This window comes from Gopherus flavomarginatus, chromosome 1, assembly GCF_025201925.1.
Source record: "Gopherus flavomarginatus isolate rGopFla2 chromosome 1, rGopFla2.mat.asm, whole genome shotgun sequence".
NCBI lineage: Eukaryota > Metazoa > Chordata > Testudines > Testudinidae > Gopherus > Gopherus flavomarginatus.
In genome coordinates this window covers 327215224-327243187 of record NC_066617.1, presented here as the reverse complement: position 1 = coordinate 327243187, position 27964 = coordinate 327215224, and the positions used below count along the sequence as shown (strand labels likewise).

Genomic DNA, 27964 nt, shown 5'->3' with positions numbered 1-27964 from the left:
CCTCCCAGCCCCGGCTCGCCCCGCCCTTCACGGGGTCCTCACCCGCCGCTCCGCCCCTTCGCTCCTCCCTGTCCCCAGCCGCGAGCAGTGGATGGGCCCGGCCTACGTCTGTACCTGAGCCGCCGCTGCGGGGTTTCTGGCCTAGCGGGGCCGCGCCGCATCTGCCTTCGCCCCGCCGCCATGGAGGAGGACATGGAGCTGGAGAGGTGAGAGGGGCCCTCCGGGAGGTGTGTTCCCGGGCGGTGGGCGGGCTGGGCCCGCTGCGATCTACGGCGCCTGCCTGGCGCACTTGTTCCCTTCCCTTCAGCACCGGGGGATGGGGCAGGGGAGTGCGGGGGAACTGCAGGGATGAATGGGGGTGGGGGGATTACCTAGGTAGTTCCCTCTTGAGTTTAAAAGTTCACTTCTAGACCCGCCCCGTGACATCCTCCTGGTGGGAAGGGGTCGTGTGTGGGGCTCGTGGTCACTCCTGTGCCAGGCCTTTGGGGGAGGCAGCCCCATGAAGGGCTGGTGCTGGACCCAGTAACATACACATTAGTCATGTCACTTCCCTCCTCGCTCTGGAAGTGCCTAGCTAATCTTTCAGGTAACGAGCTGATTTGGAACTCATCTGCTCGCTCTGGTGTGGGGCTTGATGATGTCAATAAGCTGCCTCAACAGGTAACGTTTGTAGTGCAGAGGGACCATTAGAGAGCCTTTAAGAGAGAAGCTGGAGCACTTTTGTTTACAGTCTGGTGCTGATTAGAATGTTTAAATTTACATTATTGTATGCCATATAATACAAGTTTAATCTCCTTTTTTTTTTTTTTTGAGGGGATTGCATTAATGTGGATGTTTACAGTTTCACTTACCTAAACATCAAGCCTCAGTGGTTTGAGTGGTTTGAGTATTGGCCTGCTCAGTGGTTTGAGTATTGGCCTGCTAAACCCAGGGTTGTGAGTTCAATCCTTGAGGGGGCCATTTGGGGAACTGGGGTAAAAATCTACAGATTGGTTCTGCTTTGAGCAGGTGGTTGGACTAGATGACCACCTGAGGTCCCTAATATTCTATGATTTGGGAGGACAGGGGTCCCAGTTTACAGAACACAGACTTACATGCAGGAGCCCTTTGATTTTAGTTTGAGAATTAGAACTGTTTTCCTATTCCTACAGCATCAAATATATTTTACTTTTACCAGTCTTAGATTATATAAGTGGTTTCCACACGGATGTTGAAGCATATACAGTATACTCCCAAAAAACATTTAAGGTGTACTTTGCAGTACATGGAATGAGGTACAATAGTATTCCAGGATTTCTGAGGCTGCCGTTCTCTATGGGAGCCCTTTATCTCCTTATTGCAATATCATTCCTCTGTCCCTGTTGTGAGGCAGTAATCTGATTCCAAGTGGATGCATTCAGGAGAGTAATTTATCACAGAGGGAACTCAGGTTATTCATGAGAAAAAAAGGGGGCATTGAAGATACTGCTGACTTTTCTGTTGAATTCTGAAATCCTCTGTTGAATTGGCTCAAGTTATCTCATTGTTTTACTCTGTATCCCATGGCCCGATTATGATTTACTGGAATAATATAACTACCAATCTCAAAAGTGAGAGTAGTGTGCTCAGAAGACTTTTTGGGCACCTGGCCCACAATTGTGGAATATGCTTCTGGGAAGACTATGAGCCTTAGTGTCTTCATAATAAAATGTAAATTCAACTTTTTCAAACTTCTTACTTTAAGGAAAGGCATACTTGTATAAAATAAATTAAATGAAAACTCCCTATTAAATGAAGAAAATCATGCCTGTACCAGTTATCATTGCAACTAGATCACAGTGGAAGTTGGAAAATTAATAAACCTTGTTTTGTTAATTGAAACGAGAAAAACCTAATCTCTGACTTTGTATTTATTATAATCAGATTGTGGCTACATTGACTGAATTCTGTTGGGATGAGATAATTCATTCTACTATGCAAATTGACTCATGTCATATCCAAATAAACACATTCAGTTTAAATGCAGGTTCATTTAGTTGACTATTCAGTCATAACGGACCTCTGTTTTACTTTCTGGTTTGGAAATGGACCAGAAGCACTTACATTATTGGTAAATCTTGTTGGTTTTATGCTATTTATTGTAGAATTGTCTGGGAGGAATGACTGAAATAAGAGTTCTGCAGCATGACTTGTCAACATTACAACTAAACAACGTATAACAGAATCTCATGTGAGATTACCTGTTAGCAGTATGTCTAACAATGATATCATGGATAGCATGCTCTTCCAGTGTGTCTCACACTCAAATATAGGGAACTAAGTTTGTGGCTCCATTTCCAAAAAAATAACTTGTTGCCCCAACTATCTGCTTCCAACTGATATTGTAGCTGGGACAAAAATAATAGTTGTGCTGGTAGAAGTGAGGGAATAATTGGGCCTAAGAGAATGTAATGATCCATTTACCTCTATAATTTTTCAGTGAGACACTTCTCCCCTATGATCTTAAAAAACAACCACAACTGTACTGGTCTGAAATATCAAACTAAATAAGAATATGTCATTGTGAGGTGTGGTATGAAGTTTTTATCAGCAAAAGTTTGTGATGGCCGCATTACTTGCTGTAGCAAATCTAAACTATACCATCATGACTTCTACATATGCCACACATGTTACAGAAAAGCTATTTTAGGGATGCTTTTAGAGAGTTTTAAAAAATATTTATTTGAGCTATTTTTAGGTGCCTTAGCTACCATGAGTCCAAGTGCTCAAGGAAACATACAGGTTTATAATGATCACTTAAAATAGTGTTTTCTGTATCTACAAACATTATATGTTTAAATTCTGTTATGGACATGGACACCTTCTAGGTCTAGAGCAACTGCTGAGTCCCACTGGGAAGCTAGTAGGTTTCCAGACAAAGAAAAACATTTTAATTATTTGTCCACATGCAGCTAAGACTACAATCTGGTGGTCAGACAAGAGAACTTGGTTGTCCAAAGTTTCTGGCAGTGACTTCATTCTCTCAGGAAAATTAAATTGAAAGATATTTTCTGCTTTGATGGTCTGAAGTAGTAATACTCAGACTGAGGCTTGCAAGCTGCAAGTAGTGCTTTAGTGTGTCTCCTGTGGCTCTTTACAGCTCATGATATAAATGTGTGATTTAATTATTAACCAATCAGGATGCTTTTACTATGTTATTAAGCAATTGTAGTTGATAAAATAATACTTGGTCAGTCATTTTCCTGTGACTATATCTATCTTCTCCCATCATTTATTTATATATATATATATATATTCCTCCATCATGCTATTCATATGAATACGTAGTACTATAATAAATGAAACAATGAATTCACACTACTGTGGCTCTTTTGGGTAATGTTGATTGCTAATTTGGCTCCTTAACCACTGAGTTCTGAGTATCACTGGTCTAAAGACAGTTCTCTACATTCTGTTTGTTCTGGTTTGGATTATTGTGCCACGTTTTCTCACTTTTATTCTCCTTTTTTTACTGTCACTAACTCACTTGGTCTTATATTCTGTATTTTTCTTGCTTAAAATGTTACTGTCAGCAGGAATGATGGTTGCTGAATTGGCTACCTCTTGTCATGTGACCCTTACATAGTCTGAGATTTAAAGCAATAAAAAAGCAGTGACTACAAATACACGCAGGTTGTAAATAAAGCCAGGCTTCCCATTCACCTTCACCGCTATCTATGGGAAGTATCGGATATGCATCCTTCCCCTCCTCTCTCTCTCTCCCCAATAATTTCAACTTCTTTCTGCTGGAAATTAGAGGCTGGCAGTTTCCCCTAAACATCCTACTATTAATTATATTGGAGAATATCCAGGGTCTAAATCTAAAACTTTTCATAGCCTTAAGATACTAGGCCAAATTCTAATGAAATGTAATTGATGCTGTGAGTATAACTTACACTCCAATGGATAGGTATACAGGGTTATAAAACAACTAACAGAAGAGTGTCAAGGTATCTGACAGGGCTGGATTATTTTTCATCTCCACTGTTCTTACTCTTTCTTCCCTGTTCTACACCTTTGGCATGTTAGTTATTCACAATACCATTTATGTCCCTGCCCTGAAGATTTTGCCTTCTAAACAATATAATATCCTACAGTTAAGATATCCTGCCTTGTGCACTAGAACAACACAGTAAATACATGGTCTTCTGGGAATATATTAGAGGTTATTGGGGAGAGAGCACTGGATATATTTTTCCTCACTCATAATCTCTTCGACAGTTAAAGCTGCCTCCTAGTTGCCAGAAACATTTCACAACTCCTGAATAGCATCTCCTACTAGAACTGCCTTCAAACCCTAGTTTGCAGTGTCATCTATTTGAAATTGTTTGTTGCCCTAAGGGATAAGGCCCTTAGCATCTGGAATAAACTCCTTTATATTATATGCACTTAAAATTTAAATCCTTAAGTTATAAAATTGCATGTTAGAAAGGAAGCACAATTTAATAGCTAAAAGTAATAGTTAGACTATAGATCTAGCAATCATGAGATCTTGGTTCTGTATGTAGGTCTGCCACTTGACATTGGTTATGTAACGTAAAGGTGATCTGCCAAATAAAAACTGAGGATGAATTTCTTTATGGAATCTTCACTAATCAGGCTGTGGGGGTCATTCACCCAGAAAAAAGCTTAAAATAACACTTTTTTTAAAAAAAGTGATCTATTGTCAACCTTAAACTGTTTAAAGACAGTGGAATTCTAAATCAGGTGAGTTAATTCCAAACTCTCCTAAGGCATGCTTTCCATTTTATTCTTATATGCCTATGTGGCATATTTGGTGGTGGTTTTAATCCTGTTTCTTTGCTGTTCAGTGTGGCATTCCTCAGACTCCATTTTTTGAAATCCCTTTTCATCAGTTTCTGTATATATCCATTTAATTATTTCATGTTACATCCAGGGTGTCCATTGTTAATAATGTCCCTTATGTATGTACCTCTTCTTGCTGACTCTAGGACTGCCATCTTTGTCCTGTGCCAAAGCTTGGACAAGTTGTAAAAACAGATGTCAGGATCCTCAGGTGTGTTCAAAAAACAGCTAGCCTCTCCATTTCCAATTAAATTCATGCATAATAGAATGGCACTTGTGGTATCAGTAGCACTATCATCTTGAGCTCTGATCTTCAGAGCAAAACAGGGTAGAGTCTAGTAAGTTCTTGAATGTATTTAATGCTGCAGGAAGTGGTTTGGAATATTCAGTGACATGATTCTCTCTGTCATTGCTGAATCAATGTTCCATCTGGTTCTAGGGGACATAGTATCTGAGCACCAGAGCATAGCCTGTAGTTTATTTACAGAGAATTTTGTGATGTTGCATTGCACCACCATGGGTTGGGCTCTGATTGCTACAGTTGCAGGCTCAACATAGTGAAATTACTCCTGGATCTTTTCTCAAATTTGGTGGCTTCGGGAACACACAATATCCAAGTATAATGACCATATAAACACAATCACAAGTACAAAGTCTTATCTGTACTACAAGTTTTATTAAAGCAATAAGTAAAGTTACAATTACCTGTGTTTTGTCAGATACCGGCGGCATGTGAGCGTTCTGTCAGTTTGCTGTCCCAGCTCTGCTCAGATAGCGGACACAGCAGACCTCGATCAAACTGCCCAATAAAACCACAGACCCGTTTCTGTAGTGAAGGCACTTGGCCAGGTTTATTGTTGATGAGAGGATATTATGTCCTATACATGCTACAAGTACATATAATACATGTGTGGCTGTGACAATGGACACAGCTTAGTGAATGGCAGAACTTTCCATTTCCCCCTAGGCTGGCCAAAGACACTCGCTTTGAAATTCCTTTTTATAGCAAGTTACGTATTGCCCCTCTGACATGGCTAGTTACCACCCTTTACCATGTATATGTTGGTTCAATCAAAACATCTCTATCCATCACACTGTCATCCTGACCTTATCTTTAAGAGGGGATCACTGTGTCCTTGTGTCATCTTTGGGGAGTGTGTTCTACATCATAATTCTGTATTAGGGTGTTCTGGTACCACCCTTCTGGAATGTGCTTGCATGGTTGTTCTGTGCCTAGTCCTTCTTAGGAATGTATGTGTTTTTGCAACACCAGCCCTGTTCTTGCCAGGTTCTCTGAGCCTGCACGCAGGCAGAGCCTGACTTCTGTTCACAGTCTGACTTTTTCTAACTTTGCTTTATATTAGCAGGACTTGACCACTACTTTAGTTCAGGCCTCAGGCTTCTTATACCAGGCCTTATATCTCAGGCTCTCCCTTTCTACTATACCATGCATATAGAAATCCTATGAAAACCTGCGCAATAATTATAATTATAATCATTGTGATGGGTTCCCCTCTGGGGTGCCACCTGGAACTGAGGTACCACTGAGCCCCCTGACCCACCAGTTGGGGCTCTTTCTCATGCTGTTCTGCTGGGACAAGCTGCAAAGCCCTGCAGCCTGCAGTTTCACCAGCATTCATACAGGTAGGGACACACCCAGCTGCAGTTACATGCAGGCTCTTTGACTAGCCCCTGCATAAGAAGGCTACAGCCAAGGTAACTCCCAGCTCCCCAGGCGTGCACCCCCTTTGGAGTATAAACCCAAAATTATACTGTGTTGTACTGGACAGGGAACTGCACAGCGTAAGCTCATAAAGTTCACCCCCTCCCTTAATGTGGAGAGGAATATGCAACAGCATTTGTCCCTGGAGCTATGATGCCCATACACTACACTCCGACTCACTGGTTTAGATAAAGCAGAAACAAGTTTATTAACTACAAAAGATAGATTTTAAGTGATAGCAAACAGATCAAAGCAGATTACCTAGCAAATAAAATAAAAATATGCAAACTAAGCTTAATATACTGAATAGATTGGATATGAATTAGCAGATTCTCACCCTAAGAGATGACGCAAGCAGGCTTCAGATTCTTAAGGGGCAAGCTGCAGTTGCTTTACAGCTTGGAATGCCCAGGTGTTTCATTCACAGGCTAGACATCCCTTTAGCCTGGGTCCAGCACTTTCCCCAGTTCAGTCTTTGTTCCTCAGGTGATTCCAGGAGTATTCTTGTGTGGGGAGTGAAGAACCACAGATGATGTCACTCCCTGCCTTATAGCTTCTGCATATGGCAGGAACCATTTGTTCCAAAGCTTGGTTCCCAAACCAGTCTGTAGGAAAAATACTGGCATCCCAAGATGGAGGCCAGCATCCTGTGGCCTGGTCCTTTGTCCTTGTAGACACAATGGTCATAGCAGCCATTACTTACAGGCTGTTTGGAGCATTCTCAAGAAGGCTCACCAGGTGGGGGATAAGCTTCTCCTAAGGCCTACTGTTCTTTCTAATGGCCCGTTGCTCTGAATAGGCCCTTCCCCATCCACTATCTAGACTGAAAGTCTAGTGGGTGTTGCCCAGGTGTAACTACATTTGAAAGACAAATACGTAGTCAACATTTATAGCATCAGATACAAAAATGATACATGCATGCAAATAGGATAATCAGATTCAGCAAATCTTAACCTTTTTATTGACATCTTTCATGACCTATTTGCATGAAATCCATTTATAATAATGCCATAATCATATCATCATAATATCACTGAAGAATATGGGGTGCACTGTCACAGTCATACTCACATCCTGAAAGGTATTCTAGGGTCTGCTGGACCTCTTAAAAGATGATCATCAGTAGAGGGACAGTTCCTGCTGGGGTTTTCACGTAGGTATTCCCTTGGGTCTTCCCACTCTTACCCAACCAGGGTACTCTCTTTTATATTGTTGTTCTGACCACACCTAACACCTTATGCACGCGCATGCAGGTGTCAACCTTATTTCCCTTCTCTGAACTTGCACACCCCATGAATATTTATTGGGATGCCCCATTTTTCATAGGTTGTTCGTAGTTCCTCTATTCTCCTTAACATCTGCGCATGACATGTACCCTGTGGTCAAGATAGACATTCAAAGGTCTTACAGTCAGGTGTCTCATGGTCTTGGACAATACACTGCGGCCTATTGCAATACATTTTTCCATAACCTCACCTATTGGCACTTCTTATGCAGTAACCTTGTGACCTTGCTGGCATAGGTTTGTTCCTAGGTCACTCACTCATATCAAGCTTTCTTAAGCCTATGGCAGTGGTTCCCAAACTTTAACAACCTGTGAACCCCTTTCACTAAAATGGCAAGTCTTGCGAACCCCCTCCTGAAAATAAATATTTCCAAGGATTTTCTCGTTTACCTGAATATAAATTATAAAAGCAATGATCTTGGAAATATAAAATTTGTTTTTATGACATGCTTATTACACACTATTTATTATTGTGATCCTGGCCTCTGTTTGCCAGAAGCTGGGAATGAGCGAAAGGGGATGGATCACTTAATGGTTACCTGTTCTGTTCATTCCCCCTGGGGCACCTGGCACTAGCCACTGTCGGAAGACAGGATACTGGGCTAGATGGACCCTTGCTCTGACCCAGTAGGGCCATTCTTATGTTCTTATTTATCATTACAGTATTTTTATTACATTATGAAAATGGCAACACTTCCAGGATCTCACTTTTGTAACTTGTATCACTTTGAATAAGCCTGTTATAAGACAAGGCTCCTATGTTTCATCAAAGAGTATCAGAGGTGAAACAGCATGAAGGTATTTAGGAAGGCAACTCAAAGAGTTCCTCCTACACAAACATTCAGGTCTTGAGCAGTCCAGACAAACAACGCACATTACAACAAAGGTTAAACTTGTTCATCATAATTTAAAAAACAATACTAGCTGCCTATTTAATTTTAAAAACAGCAAAAATATCCACCTCCCTTTCAATTTCTTATAAGAAGTCTTGAAGTTTAAATCTGCTCAGTGTGATAGATACACATGCTTTTATCCTCTTAGCTCTTGGAAGTCCAGGGGCTTCTGTGCTGCCCAGGGTTCCTAGGGACAGCTCTGTCCACCATTAGGGAATTTTTTTCCGAGAACCCCCTGTAACATTTTTGAACTCCTAGGGGTTCTCTAACCCCAGTTTGGGAACCTATGGCCTAGTCTGGCTATGCTAAAATCTTACAGGTCTCATCCTGTTGGCATTAATACCTAATACATACTCATCACTCTTAAATACTTAATCTTGTACTTCTATAATCCTACAATTTAAATCTGTTTAGCATACATTGATTAGATATTAAATTGATCCATAAATGATCAATGGATGATAAAATGAACTAATTGGCTATAATAGTCTTTCAGGTGCATCTCTAATGATCCTGGTCAAGTCATTGTTCCCAGGGAACTTTTTAAAGAGATGTTAGTCTCTATGTTCTTTGATAAAATGAACTATCTCTAGTTTTGCAAAATGCTGTACTGATTTTGGTACCTGATTGTGCCCACCCTGTAAATGGTTGCATTGTAGTTGTGAAGCAATTCCTGTTTGAGTGTTACCTGTATATGCAGTGTTATATCTGGGTTGGTCACAGCATATTAGAGAGACAAGATGAGTGACTTTACCTTGATTGGTCCCTTGAAATATGTGTGAACTCTTTATGCTAAAGAATTTGTTCCACCTCTTATTTAGCAGTGACGCTCTGAGTCCATTTCCCAGACCTGAAGAAGAGCTTTGTGTAGCTCAAAAGCTTGTCGTTCTCACCAATCAAAGCTGGTCCAGTAAAAGATATTACCTCACCCACCATGACTCCATTGCCTGTATAGTTCATAATGTACTTTAGGATCCCAGCAGATGACAGATGCTATTATAGTTGAAGCTAGCAGAGATGGTTAGAATTAAAATTACCTAACGCTTTCCATCATAAGAACCTGTTTTCAGTTGCTTGTATCTTAGTTGAACTTAACCATTCGGTCTAAAACTTTTCATGTTAGGTGACTTTCAGCAAAATTGAGCCATCCCTTTCCAGGAACAAGGTAGGGAAATGTATTTTGTTTGGCTTGACTTTACAGCCTTAAATTCCTTTTTTTCTTTATACAATATAAATTTGTGTAAAAATTCTCTAACATAATGTATTCTTTGATCATCACTTAAAATATGCAGCAAAATTTTAATCATTCAGGATATAAGCAGACTAGGGACCATCCTTTCCTGCAAGGAAAAGAACCCCTTGTTCTCACCAAACTTATCTCACCAACAGACCAATCTATTATAATTATTTTCATCTTCTTCCGGTCATTCAAAAATATGCAGGTTTTGGATGCTGTTTGGTGCTCATGTTATAAATGATGCCAGTATTACCAGTTGTGACATTTCTATGTAGTATTCCTTTGGGATCAGACTATGCATCGGTTTTATTAATTATAGCTTCCTATGTGCTTTGGGCTCTTCTCCTCGTGTGGCAGTTTTGACTGTTGTATGCTAGTCATTCCCTTCCTTTATCTGGTATTGCAGTTGCAAGAATGTTTGTATTGTACCCAAGCTTTATAACTGGAGACAGCTAGGAGTGCTTAGTCCCCGAGAGTCCTTTTAAAAGCAAATATAGAACCTTATTTGCACAATTGTGAAGCCTTTGGCAGATTTACTAATATGTATAAATTCAGCATACGGAAATACGTTACATGGAAGATACTCTTAAGTGTTTATACCACTCTCTTCAGTTGACTTTTCATAGTTCTTGTGAGTCAGGAGGGCTTTCTGAAGGCACAGCAACACAAATTAGTCTACTAAAAAAGGATTATTATGGATATAAAGACTCTAATTAGCCAGGAAGCGACAGACCAATGACAGACTGCTGGGATGGGTGTCAAGTCAGTCTGAGTTGCAATATCATTTATAGATACAAACAAATCAAAATGCCTGTATTTTGTGTATGTTAGTTTTCATATAATCCAGTTCTATTAGCTTCACTTAATTGATTTGTAGTGTTTCTAAGAAAATTGTAACTAGTTTATATTATTGTAAAAGTATATTGCTTCAGACACTTTAATTCTTTCAAGTATGATTAAATCATAAAATAACATGAGGATCACTGACCTTTAATGTACCTTTGACACAGATCTTTCAAAGAACAGAATTACAAAGAATTTTTGCAGAGTGCTGTGATGAAAGTCAACACTTAGACTTTTTGTTTTTCTATTACAATTCTGTCTTTTTGAAGGTTTGATATCCTAGATATCTCTAAATACATTATGTTCTCTCATGATACATGGTTTATCAACCTAGAGACAGATTTTATTTTATTTTTAATTCTCTCAAACTTGCCTTCCTCCACAATTTTAAATAGTATATCATCACTCTCTCAAGGTAGAGTGGGGAAATGGCACTATCAAAAGAGGAAATCTGGAAGTTCTCTACTGAGGCATTTGAAAAGGCTATTTAGTTTTTTATTTAGATTTTAGGAGTTAAAAAGCAAAAAAAGGGGATGGGCACACCACTCATTTCAATATTCAGTATGTTAAACCTGAATTTTACTTAAATAAATGTTATTGAGACTTTGTAAGATTGCCAAGAATAGCAAGATGGATCACAAGATAGCCCTCCGTTAATGTTACAGAAATAGTACGGAAAAGAATGAAAGGGCCTGACATTAGCACAACCTGGAAGATAATTGGGAAACACCGTGGGATTGATTTACAGAAGCACATGAACAATTGCATGTCCTGACTTGCATATGTAGTTGTAACTCTGTGCAGATTGGGTATTTGCTTATGCATATAAGCATTAGAAACAAATGGCCATTTCCATATGCAAATACCCAATTTTCATGAACAGTTATGGTAATTGTATGTGTAAACTAGACACACAACTGTGCACTTACTTAAAAAATTAATCCCAAACTACTCAGGAACAAAGTATTGGTAAAGTCAAACTGATAATTTTGAAGCTGGGGTGTTGTATACAACTTTGTAATAGTACTCTACTTATGAAATCAACAGGTGGGAGATCTGACACAAGAAGCTCCCTCTTCTGGGGCACCAATCAATCAGTTATCCTATACTTAAATCCTCAAACCACACTGCTTCTGCAAAGCCTTTCAATAATAAATCCCCAAAGAAAATAGTGATGTGTGTGTATATATATTTATATACCTGCAGTTTTTAAAAAATAGACATTTTGCTCCACCAGCATATTTGTCTCTCTGTGGGTACGTCTACACTACGGGATTATTCCGATTTTACAGAAACTGGTTTTTTAAAACAGATTGTATAAAGTCGAGTGCACGCGGCCACACTAAGCACATTAATTCGGCGGTGTGCATCCATGTGCCGAGGCTAGCGTCGATTTCCAGAGCGTTGCACTGTGGGTAGCTATCCCGTAGCTATCCCATAGTTCCCGCAGTCTCCCCCGCCCCTTGGAATTCCGGGTTGAGATCCCAGTGCTTCATGGGGCAAAAAACATTGCCGCGGGTGGTTCTGGTTACATCCTTTACCCCTCCCTCTGTGAAAGCAGCAGACAACTGTTTCGCTTCTTTTTTCCTGGGTGAACTGTGCAAACGCCATAGCACAGCAAGCATGGACCCTACTCAGATCAAGACCGCAGTCGTAGACGTTGTAAACACCTCGCACATTCTTGTGCAGTCTATGCTGAACCAGGACCTGTAAAGCCAGGCGAGGAGGAGGCAGCTACGGCAGCGCGGCGATGAGAGTGATGAGGTCATGGACACAGAATTCTCTCAAACCACGGGCCCCTGCGCTTTGGAGATCCTGCTGGTAATGGGGCAGGTTCTGGCCATTGAATGCCGATTTTGGGCCCAGGAAACAAGCACAGACTGCTGGGACCACATAGTTTTGCAGGTTTGGGACGATTCCCAGTGGCTGCGAAACTTTCGCATGCGTAAGGGCACTTTCATGGAACTTTGTGACTTGCTTTCCCCTGCCCTGAAACGCCATAATACCAAGATGAGAGCAGCCCTCACAGTGGAGAAGCGAGTGGCAATAGCCCTCTGGAAGCTTGCAACGCCAGATAGCTACCGGTCAGTCAGGAATCAATTTGGAGTGGGCAAATCTACTGTGGGGACTGCTGTGATGCAAGTAGCCAAAGCAATCATTAAGCTGCTGCTACGAAAGGTTGTGACTCTGGGAAACGTGCAGGTCATAGTGGATGGCTTTGCTGCAATGGGATTCCCTAACTGTGGTAGGGCGATAGATGGAACCCATATCCCTGTCTTGTCACCGGAGCACCAGGGCACCCAGTACGTAAACCGCAAGGGGTACTTTTCAATGGTACTGCAAGCACTGGTGGATCACAAGGGATGATTCACCAACATCCACGTGGGATGGCTGGGAAGGGTTCATGACACTCGCATCTTCAGGAACACTACTCTGTTTAAACAGCTGCAGCAAGGGAATTACTTCCCAGACCAGAAAATAACAGTTGGGGATGTTAAAATGCCTGTAGTTATCCTGGGGGACCCAGCCTACCCATTGATGCCATGGCTCATGAAGCCATACACAGGCAGCCTGGACAGTAGTCAAGCGTTGTTCAACTACAGGCTGAGCAAGTGCAGAATGGTGGTAGAATGTGCATTTGGCTGTTTAAAGGCGCGCTGGCGCACATTACTGACTCGCTCAGACCTCAGCCAAACCAATGTCCCCATTGTTATTGCTGCTTGTTGTGTGCTCCACAATCTCTGTGAGAGTAAGGGGGAGACCTTTATGGCAGGTTGGGAATCTGAGGCAAATCACCTGACCACTGATTATGCGCAGCCAGACACCAGGGCGAATAGAAGAGCACACCAGGAAGCGGTGCACATCAGAGAAGCTTTGAAAACGAGTTTCATCACGGGCTAGGGTACAGTGTGACTGCTGTGTTTGTTTCCCCTTGATGAACCCCCCCTTGATTGACTCATTCCCTGTAAGCAACCCACCCTCCCCCTTCGATTACAGCTTGCTTAAGGAAATAAAGTCACTATCATTTAAAAATCATATATTCTTTATTAAGTCATTATAAAAAGAGGGAGAGAACTGACAAGATAGCCCGGATGTGGTTTGGGAGGAGGATAGGAGGGAAAGAAAAGGCCACTAAAAAAATTTCAAAGTAATGACAGCCTTTTGGTTGGGCTGTCCACGGGGGTGCAGTAGGCGGGTGCATGAAGCCTTCCCCCACGTGTTCTTACACGTCTGGGTGAGGAAGATATGGAACATAGCGAGGGGTGAAAGTGGTTACACACAGGGGCTGCAGCGGCACTCTGTGACCCTGCTGCTGTTCCTGAAGCTCCACCAGATGTCAGAGGATGTCAGTTTGATCATGCAGCAGCCCCAGCGTTGCATCCCGCCACCGCTGATCTTCCTGCCGCCACCTCTCCTCACGTTCGTCCCTCCTGTCCTCACGTTCGTCCCTCCTGTCCTCACGTTCGTCCCTCCTGTCCTCACGTTCGTCCCTCCTGTCCTCACGTTCGTCCCTCCTGTCCTCACGTTCACTGGCATCTTTCCTGTAATTTGATACCACGTCCTTCCACTCATTCAGATGAGCTCTTTCATTGCGGGTCACTTCCATGATTTCCGAGAACATTTCGTCTTGCGTCTTTTTTTTTTTCCTCTGCCTTATCTGAGGTAGCCTTCGGGATGGAGGAGGGAGGCTTGAAAAATTTGCAGCTGCATGAGGGAGGGGAAAAAAGGGGGAGAAGTATTTTAAAAGATACATTTTACAGAACAATGCTTATACTCTTTCATGGTGAACAACACTGTTCACCTTACATAGCACATATGATTTCACTACAAGGTCTCATTTTGCATCTTAATATTGAGTGCTTGCGGCTCTGGTGTTTAGAGATCTCACAGACGCAGGTCCGGGCAGCAGAATTTAGCTTGCATGCATCCATGGTAAGCCATTGTCTTTCGGCTTCTGCAACCTTCATATACACAGTGCCCTCCTTTCCCAAATACCAAGCAAAGCCCGTTCAGTGCTGCTTCTTTCCTGTTAACATGCAGCAGCAGAAACCACCCCCCCCATCCAATTCTCTGGGATGATCGCTTTACCCCTCCCCCCACTGTGTGGCTGGTAGCAGGGAAGATCCCTGCTAGCCAAACGTGAAAAAGCTCAGCGCCATTCCCCCTCCTCCCCCCCCCCCCCCCCCGGCTTGGCTACCTGCAAGGAAGGATTTCTTTTAAGCAACAGGCAAACAGCCCAGTAGGAATGGCCACCTCTGTCCCCTTAATTAAATTCCTGAATTTCAACCAAGTTACCATGAGGATAACACAGCGAGATAAAGAACCAACGTTGCTTGAATGCCAGCAATCACCGGGACCATACGCAGCTAGGCTTTGTCATGCAGTGGTAACAGATTACTTGCTACATGCATGCCGTGGTCAAGTGTCCTACCATGGAGGACGGAATAAGGCTGCCCTGCCCAGAAACCTTCTGCAAAGGCTTTTGGAGTACCTCCAGGAGAGCTTCATGGGGATGTCCCTGGAGGATTTCCGCTCCATTCCCAGACGTGTTAGCAGATTTTTCCAATAACTGTACTGGCCGCGAATGCATCCCAAGTCCTTAGGGCAAATTAATCATTAAAAAACGCTTGCTTTTAAACCATGTTTTATATTTACGAAGGTACACTCACCAGAGGTCGCTTCCATGGCTTCACTGTCTGGGCTAGTGGCTTGGGAGGGCTGGGAGGGTAATTCTGTCTGGGTGAGAAAAAGCTCCTGGCTGCTGGGGAGAACGGAGTGCTGTGTGCTCTCTGCAAGCTCGTCCTCCTCTTCCTCCTCCTCATCTTCCCCGTCTACAGAATCCTCAGCCATGGCTGAGATTACCACCTCCACCTCGGAATCCACGGACAGGAGTGGGGAACTGGTGGTGGACCCCTGCCATAAACAGATAGTTAAGGGTTAATGTCTCTTTTACCTGTAAAGGGTTAACAAACAGGGAACCAAAAACACCTGACCAGAGGACCAATCAGGAAACAAGATACTTTCAAATCTCGGTGGAGGGAAGCCTTTGTTTGTGTGTTTTGGGGTTTGCTTTGTTCTCTCTGGGTCCTGAAAGGGACTAAACGTGCAACCAGGTTTCTTGCCAATCTCCCTGCTGCAGTCTCTTATATATTCAGAATAGTGAGTATTAAGTAGAAAGGCGGTTATAGTCTTTGATTGTTTTCTGTATTTGCAAATGTGTAGTTTGCTGGAAGTATTTTAAATTGTATTTTGCTGGGGGGAGGCTTCTCTCTAGTGTCTATAAGCTGAAAGACCCTGTAACTTTTACCATCTAAATTACAGAGACAACTTTTACTTTTTTTCTTTCTTTTTATTAAAAGTTCTGCTTTTTAAGACCTGTTTGATTTTTTCTCCTTGTTGAGGCTCAAAGGAATTGAGTCTGTACTTACTAGGGAATTGGTGAGAGAAGGGAGGGGGAAACGGTTGAATCCCTTTGTTAGATTCACGGAGCTTGAATCTGTCTATCTCTCCAGGTTAGCCCAGGGAGGGAGCACCTGGAAGGGGAGAGAAGGGGGGGAAACAAACCTGATTTCTCTGTGTTATGATTCAAGGAGTTTGAATCACAGTGATCTTCCAGGGTAACCCAGGGAGGGGAAGCCTGGGAGAGGCAACGGTGAGGGAAAGGGTTTACTTTCCTTGTGTTAAGATCCAGAGGGACTGGTCTTGGGGGTCCCCGGGCAAGGTTTTGGGGGAACCAGAGTGTACTAGGCACTGGAATTCCTGGTTGGTGGCAACTTATCAGATCTAAGCTGATAATTAAGCTTAGAGGAATTCATGCTGGTACCCCATTTTTTGGACTCTAAGGTTCAGATTGGGGAAATATACCATGACACCCCTCTAGAATTGCATGCAGCTCAGCGTAGAAGCGGCATGTTTTCGGCCCTGCCCCGAACCTTCCGTTTGCTTCTTTGGTTTTCTGGTAGGCTTGTCTGAGCTCCTTAACTTTCACACGGCACTGCACTGAGTCCCTGGTGTGGCCTTTCTCCATCATGGCCTTGGAAATTTTTTCAAATGTTTTTTTCATTTCATCTTTTGGAACAGAGTTCTGTTAGCACAGATCAGATCTAGTACCTCCCTGGCGGTCCATGCTGGAGCTCTTTTTCGATTCTCAGGAGACTGCATTGTTACCTGTGCTGATGAGCTCTGCGTGGTCATCTGTGCTGGTGAGCTCTCCACGCTGGCCAAGCAGGAAATGAAATTCAAAAGTTTGCGGGGCTTTTCCTGTCTACCTGGCCAGTGCATCCGAGTTCAGATTGCTTTCCAGAGCAGTCACAGTGGTGCACTGTGGGATACCGCCCGGAGGCCAATACTGTCAATTTGCGGCCACACTAACCCTAATCCGACATGGCAATACCGATTTCAGCGCTACTCCTCGTCGGGGAGGAGTACAGAAACCAGTTTAAAGAGCCCTTTATATCGATATAAAGGGCCGCGTTGTGTGGACGGGTGCAGGGTTAAATTGGTTTAACCCACTAAAATCGGTTTAAACGCGTAGTGTAGACCAGGCCTGACAGAGATCATAAACCTTTTGTGACAGGATTCTTTTTTTCTCAGTGTATCACGTAGCCAAAGAGCATGAAATAGTTACATAAATTAATACTAGTGACTGAATCTGAAGACCTGACTAGGGAATTTCATGTCACAGAGTTGCTTGGTGGAAATGATTATAATGTGGTAAAATGTTTCTGTTATAGCTGGATGGAAGTGGGCAGAAACATCTTTAATCTTGGGAAACCACATTTTTGGTGCATTCTAAGGCCACAGTGTAGCCACACACTGGCATATATTCTAACTGGCTGTATTTAGCAGCAAGGTCAAACTTTTTCCATTATTAAACAGACAAGTGCAAAAGACCATCTTGACTGAAGAGATTAAAACAATATTGATAGAAAATTCTTTATAAAATGAAATAAACAAAGAAAGGGCAATCAACCCTGGCAGCTGAAAATAAATAATTTTTTTTTTTTTTTTTTTTTTTTTTTTTACAAATATGTTCTAAAGGGAACCAGTAAAGACGTACTGTAGAACAGAAACAAACTGATACCCCAACAGGTGACTTTTTGCACTAGCAGGTCCTTATCACATTGCTCAGTGTATCTTGGTTGGCAGACATGAATTGTTATGTAGCTGAATAAAATGTTCTCATTAGATGCTGAAAACCTGTTTAAACAAGTCTACTGAAGTGGTTGCATGGTTGGGCACTATGATGATGTTAAAACCACTAGTGTTATGCTTGCAAATTCAAACAATATAAATGAAGCCATTGGACATGGATGGTTTATACCTCAGAATAATAGGATACATCCGTATGAGGATGTAGCAAACCAGTTAGCTTATATGTTCAGTCAGTCTAGTACCACATCAGAGGATTGGAGAGTGGTTTATATTACCCACCTATTTTTCTGTTAATGTGAACCAAAGGCCTATAAACTAGTTAGTCAACTCATTTCTACCTGAGACTAAAATTGACTAGTCTAAAGAGCAGACTGGTTTGTCGCTCAAGGTTGAAGGTACAGGAATTATAAATAGTAAGTTGCATAGTTTTACAAATTAATAGATAACATTTTTTAATATGAGTAAGGCTATTGACAAAGAGAGTGCTATGATGTTGTCAAGGAACCACATAAATGCATCAGTTTTAGACCTAGTCTACACTATGTGGTTAGGCTGATGCAGAACAGCTTACATCAATTTAATTTTGCATGCATCTATGCTCAAATTGGTTTCCCACTGCCGTAAGTGACCCATTATGCTGACATAGTAATATCACCTCCCCGAGCAGCATAGAGCCATAGTCAATGTATTTTGCTCCTGGGGGAATTCTGTGCCACTGCACATGTGCAGAATTCATGTCCTCCACATTAATTTGCTTCCTCACAGAAAAATCCCTTTCTGATAGGGAAGCTGCAAGAGCAGCCATGCACCACTTCCTAGCTGCGCAGGTACTTTGTTTCAGGCAGCTGGCGGAGAGGTAAATCATCACAGGGCTGGAGACACCTCAGCTAATGGCTCCGAGCCTGAGCAAGGATCAGCTGCTAGTCCCCTTCTGGGCTGGAGGCAAGAGAGGATGGGAATTCCTCTTCCCCTAGAAGGAGTGTCTGAGGCTTTGTCAGACCCACCCCCAGAAACGTCCCCCAGCTACAGGAAGCTCAGCATCCTCCCCTTCTTCCTGCCGTCATCACTCCTCAGCTGCAAGGGGGAGGGGTCACTGTATGGGGAGCTGCTCCCCCATCCATCCAACCCCCATGCATCTGGACCTCCCATACCCAGACACCCCAGCCAAGCCTCACCCCATACACCCAGAACCCCCTTAGCCCTCCATACCCGAACCCCACGCCATTGAAGTTCAACCCCTGCATATGGAGCCCCCCTGCACCCAGACCTTTTGCCTCTGGATTCACCCCCCTGCACCCAGACCACCCCCTATTGAGCTTTCTGCACTGAAGCCCCCACCTGATGAACCCCACCCCCTTACACCACCCTGAGCCCCCACATCCACATCCCTACACCACTGATCCCCAGGTAGCTGCACCCAGACCCCCACCCCACCAAGCCCCACTCCCCCAGCACCCAACCCCCCTGCTGAGACCACCCACGCCCAGACCCCTGTACTAAACCCCAACCACTTTCATCTGGAAGCCCCAGAAGAGTCCCCATTGCCCCTGCACCTGGAACCACCTTCCCTCAAATACCTCCAACACCTAGAGCCCCCCCCCCCCGCCACTGAGCTGCCTGCACGCAGATTGTCCCACGCAGAATCCTCTCACCCCACACTTGGATTTCCCCCCCCCCAACATAGATTCTGTTGAGCCTACCTGCCCCACACCTGGTGCACCTGGCATAGAGAGGCAGGACCCTAGGGTGTTTCAACACAGTGAGTGTGTAGACACTGTGTTAGTTATTTTGACACAATCTGTCCTCCAGCAGCTGTCTCGCAGTGCCCCACACTGACTGTTCTGGTTACCATTGTGAATTCCACTGTTTAGGGGTCATGGAGACCAGAAGGTCCTCTTTCCCATGAAAGCCCTGCTAATTTTTGAAATTCCTTTTCCCGATTGCCTGGCTTGGTGAACACACCCAGCAGCTCTCCATTGTTGAATACAGCTGCCCAGCTCACTGTGCTGGTTACATGCTCCAGACATGCTCCTGCATACTGGATCTCCTGGGCTTGTGTGGGAGAACAGGCTGTTCAGGCACAGCTATGGAAAGGGACAATGAAAGGAAAATGATGACTAGTTGCGACCTCTTCCATTTGAATCGCTACCTTACACAGATTGGTTGCATTGTCATTTCAACATATAAGCCAGCTTTTCTGTACTTCCAAGAGTTTAGTTTTTTTCTTAAATGGTCTATAAATCTGTTTTTAATATTTTTTTCCCTTTTCATATCTAGAAAGGCAGTAGAAGAGCTGCTTAAAGAGGCAAAGCGTGGGAAAACCAGAGCTGAAACAATGGGAGCTATGGGTTGGTAAGTTCTGATACAAATTGAATAAAAATATTTACCGTACATTTAAACATAGATGGATTGGAAAAAAAGACACTAAGCAGTGTAAAAAAATTAAACCATATAAACTTTACACTTAACATCTGGCAGAGCTTTCATCTCCAACTTTTAGTTTTTAATAGCATAACTTTAAAACATTTATTTTATTGACTTTACAAATAGATTTCTCCAAACATGATAACAGAACATGCAAAAACTTTAACTCCGCTGACTAGGGTAGAAATTGAAGAAATTTCTGCCTGAGTGAAGATTGCCGTACCAAGCATTTACAGAATATACCAGTTGGAGTACAAGTGGCACTTTTTTGTAGTAGCAAGTTCTTATCACAATGGTCACTGTATCAAATTTCAATCAAGATATTTATGAGCCTGGGACATATTTGATAGTTAGTTTCAACATAGATGTAGTTGTATGTTGGCCAGTAAATGTTCATATTTCTGCTCGGGTTGGATTATTTTTTTTTTTTTTAAGATTAAAAATGCTAATGTCATAACAAACTTTACGACAAATATTTTTAATATAAATTGTCCTTTTGCAGTAAATTTCTGTTTAAACTACAATAGTCTATAAACTCAAAGTGAAATACACTTTTGGAAGGTGGTTTTTTTGCTCAAGATTTTTAATGTAATTTTAAATAAAATCCAGGAGATTTTAATCGCCCTTCAATTAATCTTAATGGAAAGAAAACTAAAATTGTTGATACTTTTAGTATGCATTATGGCAACTATTAATAGCATTATTTTGGAATAAAAAGCAGCATTTTAATTTTCATAGTTATTCCTTCGAAGTGTACCTGCACATAGTATTGTAATACAATAAATTCAGTGATTTGATCAGAGGAATGGTTCATCTGTCTCAAATTGGTTTTGAAGTCTTTGACATCAGGCACTCAAACAAATTTAAGACTATTCACACATGCAGATTGCACCAGTTTAATGAGACCAGTTTCTAACCAGTTTAAATCCATTTGTAGACAAGACAGCCCCGACTCTCGCAAATGGAAGCTATACACCTTGAGTAATGGTATGACCGCACCACCAGCAGGCTTCTCATGTGATTTATTTTTAAAATAGCTGCAAATGGTAACTTGCTTAAAAGAATCAGTCTTTTCACATAGGTTTGTCTAGACAAGGGGTAGGCAACCTATGGCATGTGTACCAAAGGTGGCAATGTGAGCTGTTTTTCAGTGGCACTCACACTGCCTGGGTCCTGGCCACCAGTTCAGGGGGCTCTGCATTTTAATTTAATTTTAAATTAAGCTTCTTAAACATTTTTAAAAACCTTATTTACTTTACATACAACAATAGTTTAGTTTAGTCATATATTACAGACTTCTAGAAAGAGACCTTCTAAAAATGTTAAAATGTATTACTGGCACGCAAAACCTTAATCAGAGTGAATAAATGAAGACTTGGCACATCACTTCTGAAAGGTTGCCATTCCCTGTTCTATACTTAAAAGTTACATCAAGATAGCAATGTCAGTTGGGTGTGAAAAACCCCACTCCTGAGAGATGTAGCTATGCCGACCTAACCCCTGGTGTAGACACGGCTAGGCCAAGAGAAGAATTCTTGACACATCTGTTGACCTAGCTACTGCCTCTTGAGGCAGTGAATTTTGTTCACTGATGGGAGAACCCCTCCTATCAGCATAGGTAATGTCTACACTGAAGCGATACAATGATGCAGCTGCAGCTTTGCTGCTATAGCATTTTAAATGTAGACATACCCCTAGTCTTAGACCTGGTGTGCTCACAGGGATTTATATCAATTTAACTATTTCGGTTAGAAGTGTGATTTTTATATCAAAATAGTAATGTGGTACAACCCTCTAGTGGGGATGCAGTTATATTGGTATAAAGGTGATTCTAACTGTATCCCCAGTAGCGGGTTGTACCAATTTAACTACATCTGTTTCTAAATCATTGTAGGCCTGGTTTAAGTTTAAAACTTACATCCACATAGCTACGGCGCTCAAGAGTATGAAAAATCCACACCCTTGAGCACTGTAGATACACTGTAGACTCAGCTAGATCAATGGAAGAATGCTTCTCTTGACCTAGCTACCTTCGCTCAGGGGTGTGAAGTTCCTACAGTTATAGAAAAACCCTTCGTCACTGTAGTCTGTCCCTACACTAGTCTGGATCTGTAAAAGCAGCAAAGAGTCCTGTGGCACCTTATAGACTAACATCGTGCATCCGACGAAGTGGGTGTTCACCCACGAAAGCTCATGCGCCGATACGTCTATTAATCTATAAGGTGCCACAGGATTCTTTGCTGCTTTCTTAAATTTGCACATCTGACCATTTCCCGTGCATACTGCCCACTAATCCATCTTTTCTGTCCTGCTTGAGCAGTCCAAACTCTTCATATTCCAAGTACCACCATTTAAAAAAATAAAAAGTATGTCCATCAAATGCTTTATTCTCCCTCTCTTCAGTATCTTAGCATGACAGGAGCCTGGATTGTCAGCTATTGTAGCTTGGATTAAGAAAGAGCAGGGAATACTGTCTTGAAGATGATGAGTTGCTCTATTTACTCCTAGATCACTAAAACCTGAAGATTGATATCACTATAATGAGTTACATTTATCCCTCTGCTGCTGAGATCTGAGGGCTCACTTCATGCCAACACAGACCCCAGTCCATGACACCTGTTTCACCTGGACTGCAGCCCTGCTTCAGCCTTTTTCTGATCTTGGGGCTGATGAATCCCTCCCATCAATTTTCCTCCACAGAGGACTGATCCCTTCATTCTCAACGTTGTGCAGGCAGCCACTGTACCATCAAAAACAAACAGTGAAACAAGATGCTGTTTATTTAAGGAGATTGTTTTATAAAAGCAGGGACTGTCTTGCCTCGTATTGTGCCATGCATATCAGTTTTAAAACAGTACATTGGCATAAAAATAATAATGAAAAGCTAGTGCAAACAGACAAATGCAAAGCATTTCAAGTTTTCATCTGGGCACAGGCTGCAAAAAACTGCCCTAATACTCTAAGAGGCTTAAGGTACAAAGGTTTAAAGCTGGTGGTAAGTTTTCTGACATGTTGGAAAAAATTCTGAGCGTTATCATTCAGGCCTAGCCTTGTCAGCTATCGTAGCTTGTCCTTCCAGTCTGTGCGAATGCTTCCATAAAGTCTCCTCTTTCCAGAAGCTGTCTGGCTGCTCTATACAAAAGACAGGCTCTTTGTAAAGGAAAACACACAACCACCCCACTCCCACTCTTGAAAACTTATGTTATCTGCCCAAACTTGTTCTTTGTTTACTTCTCTTTCTGTCCTTTGACTTATTCCCTATTCTCTCAGGAAGGCTGGTTAACTCAATCCAAATCTCTTTGAACTTGTCTGGTCTTGGTCCTCATGCCCACCTGCATTGAGAAGCCATTCAGTCGGGACAGAAGTATGGTTCACGCAACAAAGCAAATGCTTGCTGTTCTGTGTTGTTCAGTACTTCTGAATTTATCTTGTGTCCCAGCATATCTGTCGAAACATTCCCTGAGTGTTAGGAGTTTGAAATGGAAGTCCTATCCTATTGGAAAACTAGTAATCCCACCTTTCCGGTTACTTAATGAATCCCAGGGTTTTTTAAAGGTATTTAGGCATTGCAGTGCTTGGCCTTGCAATCCCTAACTGATTTAGGAGCCTAAATATCATTTCCAAAAAGTGATTTGGGCACTTAAGAACCTAAATCCCATAGGAATTCAGGTTCCTAGGTGCCTAAATCCCTTTAAAAATGAGATTCAGGTTACTAAATCAGTTAGGCGTTGCAACATCAAGCACTACAACTCCTAAATGCCTTTCAAAATGAGGTCCTTAATGTCTAAATCTTTCTACCTTGAGTTATGGAACAGCTATTTTAAATAACTTCTTAGAAGTTATTTGTACTCCATTTTCTCATTCATCTGGACTTATGCAGCTGAAAGATCCCAAATTTACATGCAACTAAAATGCTCTGTTCTGTAAATCACAGAAAATAGATGTTGTAGCATAACTCTTTCATTGGAACTCTTCTGGAACGACCTTCATAATTCCCTTGAGGCTTTACTTCAAGAATAATTATCCATAACTCTTGCCAATCAAACATTTATATCACCACATATCATCATGTATTCTAGATCTATATAAATCATTTCTTTAAATACAGAAATGAAACTGCCATTGGAGTGAAGCTTGATAACTGTTTAGCAGTGCTGTGCAAATTCCTGTGGGACATGAATGAATACTGTATCCAGTTGAAATTAAGGGAGGATGCTAGATGTACAGACTGGAGCTGCACAGTAATAATCTCCCCTGTACATTGGGGTTTAATAGCCCTAAATTTCCCAGAAGTAGTCATAGGCTTTGAATGACCGCAAATGATCAAATGTATTTCTTATATTTCATACAAAACACTCTGCCTCCAACAGCACTGTGGTCCCTAACATGATTCTGGGTCATTCATTGACAATTAGAGGACAGAGTGCCACCTACTGAATTAACTTGTAGAGAAATTTTTTGAAGGTTTTCAACCTGCACATGAACTCTAAACAAAGAAAGAGAGAAAAATGTCAGTGCAGCTCACAAGGGTATAACAAATCTCAGAAACTTTTACAGCAGAAAAAAAAATCTAAATCAGATACTGAACAATCTCAGGTTTATTCAGTGCATATGTTTAATAGATGACACGTGTATGGAATAAAAGATTGTAAAGAGTTAATCCTAGCAAAAGGAATGAAATAAGTGCAAAATATTTAGTTAAGTAAAACTAGCTGATAAAAAGAAAAATTGGTATGTGCTAGAGACTGCTGGATGAGCTGCTACATAACAAAGATTAGAAACATAAGAGGGAAAAAAGGGGATTGGTGTCTTGGGTTTTTTGAAAACTAAACTTTTCTTTTGAAAGATGTTTCATAAATCTAAGCTGAACACTTCAATAGCCTATCTATTTTATTACTATAACTGCTTGCATTAGGAACATCAAAAATGCCTTTTACTTTCTAAATTTCTCAATTCATTAAATAACTACACTGAATATGTAAAACGTGATTTTGCAGCCCTTTCCCCTCAGACTTGGAATATATTATTATACAAAAATCAGATAAGTTAAGCATTGACAAATAATTTCTAATATGAACTATGCAAGTCCACATATATAGAATGTAACATGAGCTTGTCTCCACATCTTTTTTCTCTAATCTGTATTTCCTCTCTATAAAAGTAACACAGCCATTCTGTTTCCAGCCTTAGGACTAAGCTAAAAGGGGAATGGGAACATCCTGAATGTCTTTTTCTGTACTCAGAGTTTACACTAGGTGGCATGCAAGGAAAGCCAAAATGACAAACTTGAATCTCTCTAAAAATTGTGGGGAATTCTCATGTTAAACTTTTATGTTTGTGTTAAGATGTTATTTTATGATTACTTTGAAATGTCTTTACAGGATGAAGTGCCCTCTTGCAGGTACAAATAAAAGATTTCTTATAAATACTATTAAGAACACATTACCCTCCCAAAAAGAGCAAGACCAAGAACATGAACAGGAGGAGGACAGTAAACCGCCTGAGCCAAGTGAGAGCAGGAAGGAAGAAAAACCAAAGAAACATAGAACTTATCCTTACACCCCCAGCTTTCAGGCCAGAAGAAGAGTCAGCTATTCTCCTCCTAGGTACCGGAACAGGAGCCGGCACACAAAGGATAAGTACGAAAAGTGACCAAGCAAACCGAGAAGGTGATGAATACATGCTGTTATAAGCCAAGAATGTAATTAAACCTTGAACTGTTTATTAGTCTTTAAGAAGAAGATCTTGTTCAATACAGATCTCTTAGCTTTTGTGAGAAATAATCTTGGAGTGGTTTTATAGGACTTTATTTGCGGCTCCTTAAGAGAAAATAAAGTACAACATTAATTTGTTGATTAGTTTAGAACTATGTACTTCTCCCTTTTTCTCCCCATCCCTAATTAAACTTAGGGACTTGCTCTCAGTGGGTGTTGCAAGTTAATATATTTCATTGTTCAGTATGACTTTTAGTCAGTTTACTTTTTTGGAATTTAATGTAAGCAAATGTGTATTTACATGCAAAATTAATGGTAACTTTAATGCTAAACTCAGTTAAAAAACTTCATTTGTGTTGATGTTAATTTTTCAGGATAGATCAGATCGGAAGAAAGGAAGACTTGAGCACTCCTAGCCCACATGTACACTTTCTGTAGCTTGTAAGAGGTCAATATCTATCTACTGAGAGAACTGCTGACTTCTATAGATACTTTCTTTAGTGTTAAGAACAAATTTAAAATGGGCAATGTTAGCTTTAATACCTAGGAGGAATTATCTGTAATATGTAATATGGTTAACCTGTTCACACGTGTTCTACAAACTGATCAGAAAGGATGACAAGCAGCAGTAATAAACTACAGATGCAATACTTCTGTCTGTATTTAGACTTCCTTCTTCAGAGGAAGTAGTGTGAAAAACATAGAGACAGTGCTTTGAAACAACCTCAACAGCTAACATTACCACGTCTCTATCCAGGCCTGTGAATTTTACAGTTAGATATAGTACTAGAGCCACAGAGCAAGGATTAAAAAAATGTTTTCTAACCACTGATATAATGACTTTCAATGCCTGTATGACAATTTTGTAGTAGTAAAATTCTAAAATTCATAAATGTAATTACACATCACTATACTCTGTATGTCTTTATTCTCTATGTTCTGATTACTTGTTTGTGAAGCATTTGGGATTTAAATATCCTCAGACGTAACTATTTGAATGAGCATATGGCTTAGTTTTTGTTTCAAGTGAGTTGAGAATAAATCTGAAACCTGTTAACTGAGGATGCATCGTGTATCATCTGTAAACTTGGGGAAAGTGAACATTTTAAAATTGCTTGAGTCTAACTTTAGAATAAACCTAAACATAATAGCTTAAAAATATTCTTGCATAAGAGGACTCAGTCTTTTTAAAAGGCTTCCTTAAAGAGACATTGCCAGATTTCATGAGCCACAATATATAATTAAATAATATTCATTGTTCATTAAATTGAAAATAACACAAAATTATACTGTAAATACAAGTCATAAATATTACCACCATTTGAATTCTACTGAGTATATCTGCCAGTGCTTTAAATAAGGGTTCATTTCAAAAGTGTATGAAATTAGGACTGTGTCATACCAAAGAGGAAATATAAAGGTAAAAAATAAAAGTTATGGCCACATTATTTTTTCCCGCTTCAGAATTGTGAAATTCAGTGTTTCCCCTCCATGGAGAGGGGAAATGGCTCAAAGCTGCTGCCAGACACCAGGCCATGTGGGCCCCCTCCTGTAGGGGCGAGCATGGACCCTGACCCCTCCACTGGGAGGGAAAGTGGTCTTGAGCACACCCCTCACAGGTTTCTGAAAAACAAAATGGGGAGAAAAAACCTTCCTATTTCTTCCCACAGTGAGGCTCACTGTTCTGCTGTGGGGGAAGGGAAGCTGGGAAGAGAACTCTGTGAGCAATGGTAGCAACAGATCTTGGCTTTGGGAAATGGAGTGAGAAGGGTCGTTTGTTTGAGGTGGAAATTGGGAGGGATTGTAAGTTAGTAGTTCTGGGCTTCTGATGATGAGTTATCAGTTTTGTGTCTTATCTTCTTTAGA

At 41.4% G+C, this 27964-nt stretch overlaps 1 protein-coding gene across 3 annotated transcripts; it reads left to right on the top strand.

The window, feature by feature from the left end:
* Positions 1-50: 50 nt before the first annotated feature.
* On the top strand, positions 51-27160 carry POLR1D (RNA polymerase I and III subunit D). Of its 3 annotated transcripts, XM_050937354.1 has the most exons (4): positions 91-206; positions 20238-20312; positions 25766-26053; positions 26473-27160. In XM_050937354.1, exons 1-3 carry the CDS (start codon positions 181-183, stop codon positions 26034-26036), a joined length of 372 nt encoding a protein of 123 aa, XP_050793311.1. In that variant the 5' UTR covers positions 91-180; the 3' UTR covers positions 26037-26053; positions 26473-27160. The 3 variants fall into 3 exon arrangements, with proteins under 3 accessions (XP_050793312.1, XP_050793311.1, XP_050793310.1); XM_050937355.1 differs by having other exon boundaries at positions 51-206; positions 20242-20312; positions 25766-27160; XM_050937353.1 differs by having other exon boundaries at positions 25766-27160.
* The last annotated feature ends 804 nt before the right edge of the window (positions 27161-27964 follow it).

What these genes read in the sequence shown, in the direction of transcription:
- POLR1D (XM_050937354.1), top strand. Translation starts at nt 181, where the DNA reads ATGGAGGAGGACATGGAGCTGGAGAG. An exon ending in GAGGACATGGAGCTGGAGAG is followed by an intron (nt 207 to 20,237) that starts GTGAGAGGGGCC and finishes TTTCATATCTAG; the next exon opens with AAAGGCAGTAGAAGAGCTGC. An exon ending in ACAATGGGAGCTATGGGTTG is followed by an intron (nt 20,313 to 25,765) that starts GTAAGTTCTGAT and finishes ATGTCTTTACAG; the next exon opens with GATGAAGTGCCCTCTTGCAG.